This window comes from Solanum pennellii, chromosome 9 (genome assembly GCF_001406875.1).
Source record: "Solanum pennellii chromosome 9, SPENNV200".
Lineage (NCBI taxonomy): Eukaryota > Viridiplantae > Streptophyta > Magnoliopsida > Solanales > Solanaceae > Solanum > Solanum pennellii.
The window spans coordinates 81,082,481-81,091,905 of NC_028645.1; the positions used below are offsets into that span (position 1 = coordinate 81,082,481).

Here is a 9,425-nt window from a genome sequence, read left to right on the forward strand (position 1 = left end):
CTAATAAAATTGAGTCCATGACTCCATGTCCAATTTTTTTGATATCTGTCACATTCATGCTACATATATTTGGACACAATTTCTACTAATAATAAGGGATCATTAATAGGTCTATGTTTATTTATTTTTTCATTTACATCGAAGAGATTGTGAGAATTGAACTCATACCTATAGGTACTATTAAACTGTAAGTCTTATATTCATTATATGTAAGTCTTGTTTTGTACGTGTATTATTGGTTTGATTTGTCAGTTTTTTATATGTAGATACATTAAATCGATAACAAAATCAATAGAATATTTCAAAATCTCTTTCAACCTCACCACCCAATTCGAGATCATGGATATGACCTCCACCTAGGAAACGACTCCTAATCCCAACTCTTGGATCGTGGTTAGGAGTGGAGTCCCGAATCAGGGTTGGTTCTAGGGTCTCCGGTCAGGGTTAGGAGTCAAGTCCCGAATTGAGGTTGGACGTCCAGATAAAAGTTGGGTCTCAAATTGAAATTAAGAGTCGTGTTTTGTGTTAGTGTTGTGAGTCAGATCTCAATTCTGGATTGTCAATATCGTGTTTTGGGTTGGATCGGGCCAAGGTAAAAAAAATAAGTGATTTTCTGTGACTTACTAACCAAACACTAAAATCAATTAAGAAAATCGTTTATTTTTGAAGAAAATTTCCTTAGTAGGAAACAAACCAAGGGCAAAGAATTTTCGAAGCCTATAGTATATATAAAAAGTAAAAGCTTATCTTGAAGGTATAAAATGTATATTTATATACCTGCTGAGTATTCAATTTTATCAATGTTCTTTTATAAATTAAGTATAAAGGGTAATCTTTTAAAAACTACTCCTAATATATTTCGAGTAATTTCTTGTTTGTTTTTTTTTTGAGTCATGAGCACACATCTTAAATTTCCCAAAGAAGAAAAAAAGAATATATAAAAAGCTAATCACAGTGTTTATTTAGAGAAGTAAAACACAAACTTAATTAATAAATATTAAAGGTAGCGTTGTATCGTTTTCTTAATTAATTAATTAATATAATTAGTCGTACTTAGATAACATTTGAAATTCATTTTTGGCATATAGGTACCTTATCATGGTGTCACCATATATGTTCCCATGCATGTAATTTTAAAAGAAGATTCAGAATTTATTAAAGAAAATCATATATTGGAAGATTTTGAATGTTGTTATCGTCGTTCTATCGTAATTTATATTCGATATTTCAGTGAAAAATATTTATGTATAAGTTATAGAGAAATACTCAAGGGGATGGGGATTGGAGTGTGTGATGGATGTAAATGGAGGTAAGAAAGATATAATCAATTTGGAATATGTCGTTCACTTGCTTGTGAAATATATTTTCTTAATTTATATTAAGAAAATCATTTTTTTTTATTTTTAATTTTTTTTTAAAATAAATATTTTTCTCCATATCGAACATATATACCCAAATTGCTTACTTTTAATCTTGAACATTTTTAGACAATAACCCCTTTTTATTTAGAAATGGCATCTCCTAATATCATGTGTTTATTTTGAACTTTATTCTTTTTTCTATTTATTCTTTATTTGAATGAGTCAAAGGGGAATAATTATAAAGTGATTCACTCTTTAAAACACAGTAATTTCACTAGTGATTTTCCTTATTTTGCACAAGAAATGCATTTTAAATTGGACACGCATGATGTATATTATATAATCAACATTTTTTTTTTTTGGGGGGGGGGGTATGTGTAAATGAAAGGACAAATAATGTATTTCATTATTATAAATTTTTCAACTTTATTTTAACATTATTTTTTCAACTAATTATCTGATTAATTATACCATCTTTATATCTTATCCTATTTCTTTCTTGACTTATTCTAGGAATAAATTAAAGATTGTTTATTCCTTCAATATGTCAAAAGTAACCAATAGACGATATAATCAAACTTACTATTTCAGCATTTCACCTTCTCAACAAAGATACCATAACAACAATTTTTATCAAATATATCAAGAAATTAATGTATAGAAATCACAATAAGAAAATACATGTCTCAAATTCTCGATAGCCATATATAACTACAAATTTTGTTGATGGTGCTCAAGATTTAACAGTATATTAGCCAAAAAAAAAAATACATGTTATATATACAATATAGTCTTTTCGCATCAAAATTTCAATTAAATCTGAACCATACACTGCAGGATTCATTCTGAAGGTGGCGCTCCCAACATGATTTTCTTCAAACTCAGAGAGCTCAAATCCAAAAACCTCTGATTAAGAGTGGTAGGTATTCATCACTTGATCACCCTTCAATCTATATTTCTTATTCATTAGCTTTTTCCAAGCGGAGATTAATTAATAAAATTAAAACAAAGTTTTGCATATTGATGATGATTAATAAGCTTAAACTCAACAATAAATTACTTGAAACTCAAATTTATATAAAAAAAAAAATCTCCTTCTAATACCATAGAAGGATATCACTAATAAAGTTTACAATTATACTTTTATTTTCTTTTTGTAATTTTTGGCTCTTCCACACCAAGAAGTTCTTCAAGAACACTATTATCAAGACATTCAAGTTCAATAATTTCCCTACCTTTATAATTTGTTGATGATGATGAACTAATTCCTTTTCCTCTTGAAACATTATTTGTTGATGAACAAATAATTGAGTTATTATTATTACCATAATATAAAGGAGGACAAGAGAGTTGATTATAATACTCATTAGGAAAATTTAAGGTAGCAAGATGTCCTTTTAGGTTAAATGCTGCCTTATCATAAGCTCTAGCCGCCTCTTCAGCAGTATCAAACGTCCCTAGCCACTGTCGGGAACCGGGCCTGGTGGTTGGATCGCGTATCTCCGCCGCGAATTTACCCCACGGCCGCCTACGAACACCGCGGTATTTTACTTCATCCTTCTCTTGCATGGCTTTTTTTCCTCTAGATGAATTTCCCTCCATGTTATAATATTATGTATGTTATAGTTATTCTTTTTTTTTTCTTATTTGATAACATTAAAGGATATCTATATATTTATATAGGGGTCTATGGAATAGTGACACGTAACAAATTAATTGTAGCAGGACATTATTATATATCATATTCCAAGTTCTATATATGGAAGTACTTGTTCGCGATCGATTTCATTTTATGTGTTTTAATTTAATCGTAATATAAAATTTAGGGTCTGATATACCCCTTAACTTTGTCATTTGGAGCTGATATACCCCTCGTTATGAAAGTGGCTCATATATGCCCTTACCGTTATACAAACGGCTCACATATACCCCTGCCGTTACAAAATGGCTCACATATACCCTTCATTTAACGGAAGTTGAAAAATTAGTTTTAAATTTATATTTATTACTTTTAATTTTTTTTATAAATTATTTAGGGGTATATATGATTCTTCTATCAAAGTTCAAGGTATATTTTAATTTTTTTAATACATAAATTATTTTTTGACTTCTTTTATTATAATTATTTGAGTTTCTTATTCTTATTTTATTTTTTTCTTTCATTCCTTTGTTTAAAGAAAAAAAATTTTTAAACTATTTTTTTTGTCTATATTGTAATTTGATTTTTATATTCGAAGAAAAAAATTTGGTCATTTACAATAAGTTTTACAAGAATATTAGTGAAACATAAATAAATTTGATTATCAAAATAATAATTCTAAATTAGTCAAACAAAAAAAAGTCAAAAAAATATGTTTGACGAGGATCAAATTTACTCATATGGGATTATATATTGTAGAAAAAAATAATAAAAAGTTAGATTAAAATTATCTTTTTTTTTCATTTCCGTTAGAGGAAAAGGGTATATGTGAGCCATTTGTTTATAAGTAAGGGTATATATGAGCCACTTTCATATCAAGGGATATATCAGCTCCAAATGACAAAGTTGAGGGGTATATCAGACCCTTTTCCCTAAAATTTAAGAAAATCACATCTTGTACAATAATATTAATATGTCATTTATTTTCTTATAAGCCCTAGCAATATCGGATTTTTGAATATCAAAATATAGAGAAGTAAAAGAAATTAAAAAAGTAAGTCAAGAGGATTTAACATATATAAATATTTTCTTATTCGTCAGGGTTTATTCAAACCTTTTTCGGCAAAAAATACTACTATGCATATACATGATTAATAAAAAAGATTATGTATGTACATCTGATGTTAGATTTTCTTTGACTAATTCATGTGTCTGTTTCTTTAAATTTTAAACTCTCTTGGTAAGAATCCTGACTCTAACTCTCCGTCATTGTATAAGGGAGTATCATTATTATGTCTAAAATTAATAAGAATATTTAGATTAAAAAGTTACCAAACACAAAAATAGATATAATTTCTTTGGAACAAACTAAAAAAAACAAAGACAGACAATTTGAATAGGAGTAAGATAAGTTTGTTTAAAATTATGATGAAATTCAATAGTTGGAGCAGATTCTAATACGTATGTGATATTATATTCAAGAGATATTAATAAATTGCTTTTTACTGCTAACACTTTATATCCATATAGTGTTTTTGACTAGAATTATTTTATTCGAAAATATATTGGATTTGGAAACTAATTCTAATATCAGAAATTTAGAAATATCTATTTTTTTCAAAAAAAATAATAATTCAAACATATTTGATTAATGTGTATTTTTACTTTAATTTTTGATTAAGATTAAAATATCTTTGTGTGGTGTCAAACTCTAGTTTCCTGGATTATATTGTTAAAAATGATAGGAGAACAGTAATTTAATTACATGACCTTAGATTTTTATAAAAAAAGAAAAGGGTCAGAAAAATACTTAATTTTGACGGACATTGTTTTTACGATACGAAACTTTATAGAGGACATTTTACCCCGGCACTATTTAATAGTGTATTTTAAAGATATATATGTGCCCACGTGGACATATTACTATTTATAATTATGCAATATTTATGATGTCCATGTAGATACATATATACCTTAAAATACACTATTAAATAGTGCAAAGGACTAAAAGATATTTTCCAAAATTTGATATCGTTACTGCAATTTCAATTAAAATTCAAATGTATCTCTTTCATTTTTCCTTAAAAAATTAGATAAGATTCCTTAATCTTACAAGATCTAATTTAGTATATATGGGAAGATTTACCTTAGTTTTGTCTAAAACTTTTGATTTGAAAATATAATTTAGTAATTTACATTAGGTGTAATTTATCTGTACATATATTCCTTGGATGTGTACAAAAGAATCTGTTTATTAAGTTCAATTTTAATTCCGATAAATTGGACAAAAAAAACACATACTCCTATGAAAAAATTATTTAACATAGTTGAAATAAATGAATTTGAAATTTTCATTATACAAATGAGATGAATCTTTGTATATATTAGACGCAAAGAACAATTTCAGTTGCAAAAAAAAATCAAAAATCATTATTATAATATTTGTAAACCAAAAAAATTAATAAGAATGTAATTATACATGTGTGGAACCACCGCTCATTAATTAGGGGCCACAAATTCAACAATTTAAGTTCTTTTTGGCTATCTATAAAAGTGGAATGGTCAAATCGTTCAAAAGAAGTTCTATTTGATTTTATTCACATGTTCAATTACTTTACGTGCGGTCGGACAAATCACTTTATGCGATGTATTGGTCAGATACATCACTTTACGTGATATATTGAGACATTGTGTGATGTATCTTAAATCGAGATGCGTTGTGTCAAGTCATTGAGGAAAGTATTTGAAATCAAAACTTTGTATCGGGACGTCTTGGGATTAAAATCCACCAAATTCAAGAGTTGATTTATTCTTTCCTCCATTTTTTTATATGTCAACCTTTTATTATAAATAGTTGGTTTACCATATTCGTCATTTCATAAAATCAATTGCATAAATTATACATATTCTTCCTATTTTATCATATATTTGACCAACATAGAAGAATCAAGCAAATAATTCAGGCTCACTGGTCAAATTAATTAATCAAAATAAATTAATTCATATATATTGATTGAAAAATTTATTTCAAAAAAAATTTAAATAAGAATAGAATAGTAAACTTACTTAATTTCTTAATGTACGTGAAATGAAAAATAATGACATATAAATATAAACGAAAAAAGTACAAATAAATCACTAATTATTTTCTCAATTCAACCTATTGTAATAATAATATCTAACCATTCTAGCTGCAGAAAAAGATAAAAAGACATTAACAGAAGAAGTCTACTCTTAATATGTATTTTTACAAATTGAAATACAAAGAAGTCAGTTTGTGAAGAATCTGTAGATTTATTTGGCAATTTTATTTGTGAATTGTGAACAAACAATTCTTTTATTCGAGAATAAAATTTCTTTTTTCCCAATCATTTCTTTCATATTGCAAAAACATAATATTAATAGGGTATCTCTAAAGAAAAATAAATAAATAAAAAGAGATTGACAATATTCAGCCACACACTCAAAAATAGTAATAATATTGATGTAATAAACTTTCTTTCTCCTATACATCGCAACTAAAATTGCACACTTATTGCAAATTCAATTCAGATAATTTATTTTGAAAACGATGCTAATGTTTATGGTTTGCTTTAAGTCACTTTTGGGCCTTCTAATAATAGGCCTAAAACTACCTAATTTAGATTTTGAATTACATATTCTTTTATTTACTTTGAAAAAGATTATTAACTTTGCAGGAAAATTTTGGCAGCATATAAGTATATATTGACATGATAGATGATATTTGTTATTTCATGTAATAAGATACGTTATCTATCAAATAAATATTCAAAGAAGGAGTATTATAGAAATATTTATTAAACAAAGAAATTCTCATTCATTATATGATTATCAAATAATAATCTTCCTCTCTCTGGTCTATATCTTTCATACACGTTATAACAAAATTTCCTTTTTATAGAAAACATATTTCATATTATTTGGAGTGAATAAAATTCAAAATAAAGAAAAAAATTTGGGCAAAGGACAAATCACATATTCTTAAGGTAAAAATACCATTTGTCCCTTATGAGTGTATAATTACAAAGATCCCTCAAATTGATACAATAATATAATCGTTGATACATTAAACTGATGAGCAAGATACATTAATTGTTAAGTAAGATACGTTACATTTTATACATAATACACTAATCTGATGTACAATTTTTACATGATACATTAATCTGATGCGCGAGATACATTACTCTGATGCGCGAGATACATTAATTTGATGCATGGAAATGATAAATTTTGGAAATTCGTAAAATTATAGGGGATAATGATAATAAAAGAACTTAAAAGTGGAATTTCTATCATTTATCTAAAAAAGTTCTAACTATATTTCCTCTGGGCCTTTAGAGGTTAGCCCAAGCGATAAGGCCCAAAGGCAAGCAGATTGGATACATGTGAAAACATATCAATATCACACGAAAAAAAGTGTAACATACACAGAGAATTAAATGAAAATGAACAAATAAAAATATTTATTATTCCTTGTCAATTTTCATTATGTACCTTTATTTTATTTTTTTAATCTAAACAAATTAAAATTTCTTCTTTTTCTCATTCTACTATATATTATATATTGGAGAAATCAATAAAAATTGGACAAATTTCACATATAGCAAATAAAAAATTCATATTTGTATGCTATAGCAAAGTTTGCATGATTGCGCTCCATAGCAAACATTGAAACTGTATAATTCGCTATACATATACAGTTGAAGCAAATTGTATAAAAAGAAGTGTATAAAACAAGAAAGAGAAAGAAACTTGTGCAGAAAACTGTATAAAAACGAAGTGTATAAAACGAATTGTATTATTATAAGTGTATAGAACGATTATATACAATTTGAATTTGTATTTAATGAGAAAGGGAGAAAGACAAAAGAGAATTTACAAGGAATATACAATTGAATCGAATTGTATAAAATGAGAAAGAGAGAAATTAGATACAATTTGAAAATTGTATAAAACGAGAAAGAGAGAAAGGCAAAAGAAACTGGGCAGGGGAGTATTTTTAGTATATAATTATAAGTGTATAGGACGAAAATATATGTACTTGCATGTGTATATACAATTTTGTCACGCTTTATACAAACAGAAACACAATTTATACATTTCGCTTTTGTTTGTATAAGTGAGAAAGGCGAGGGTGGCGAGCAAGATTTGGGAGAGTGGCGAGCGAGACCTGGAAGAGGGGAACAAAAATATATGTATTTATACAATTTTTTCTGCTTTATACAATTAGAAACAATTTTTATACACTTGTGTTTGTATAAAAAGTGAGGAAGCGAGCGAGAGATTGGAGGAGAGTGGCGAGCGAGATATTTGGGAGAGAGGCGCCTGACAATTTTTTGCAAACGTTTGCTATGGAGCACAATTAAATCAAACCCTAGCTACTCCATTTATTTTAGGTTATTAGTTTGCTATTATATACAATTTTTTCATAAAAATTAAGGTACACGGACCTTCTTTTTCTTTTTAAACTTAAGGATTCTACATTAAACTTTTCCCATTTATATATTATGGATACTGTTTTTCTTACATATCAAGATAAATTTTTGACACAAATTCAAAAGTTGGTCAAAGTTATATTTAATGTTAGATCCACCCGTAATACGAGTCCTCATAGAATAAAATTATCTTTTTTATGGAGTGCTTTCGAAAAAAAAAATGATAGATTCATCCGTAATTCGAGTTCTTATGAGTATAAAATTGTCTTTCTTACGGAGTGCTTTCGAAAGAAAAAAAAAACGATGGGGCCACAAAGATTGTTGTTTTGGCTCCTTGTTGAGGTCCAAATATAAAGAAATAAGGTTCGTAACTGAATAAGAATGTCTAATTAGTGTGATTAATCCTAAAATTTATCAATGATGGACTCGTAAATATTATTGTTTGCTATCAATTTTAAAGTGATAAAAAATAAATTATAATTACAAATAAAATATAAAGAAACACAATTTATTGATAAACATGATTGTGGTTACAAATTTTGTTTATTTCATGATTCTTCTTTTCTAAATTTTTCTGTAATTTGAGCGTTTTTTCGATGATGTGGAGAGTCCGGTCACATCTTTATGAATATTTCATGAATTTATAGAATTTTCGAAAGTCGTTAGTGATGCATTTCTCGATGACGTGAAGAGTCCAGCCATATCTTGAATATATTTCATAAATTAATAAAATTTGAAATCTCTTTGAAGAAAAAAAAAATTTAGACATGAACTAAGATTTAGGATAAAATAGTCCTACTGAAATTGACACGTCTTATAGGCTCTCATAAAAAAATTATGTAATCATAATAACTAAAACCATGAAGATCAAAACATAAAATCCTTGTCAAATGAACAAAATATAGGGTTAAACTAAGATTCACCTATGTAATCAACCTAGTTAAAATGCTTAAGGTTTTAAACTTA

General features: G+C 27.1%; 1 protein-coding gene across 1 annotated transcript; it reads right to left on the bottom strand.

The window, feature by feature from the left end:
- Positions 1-2,089: 2,089 nt before the first annotated feature.
- LOC107030919 (ethylene-responsive transcription factor ERF098-like) lies at positions 2,090-3,072 on the bottom strand. The gene has a single exon (XM_015232131.2). The coding sequence runs from the start codon at positions 2,961-2,963 to the stop codon at positions 2,505-2,507; it is 459 nt and encodes a 152-aa protein (XP_015087617.1). The 5' UTR covers positions 2,964-3,072; the 3' UTR covers positions 2,090-2,504.
- Between the last annotated feature and the right edge of the window lie 6,353 nt (positions 3,073-9,425).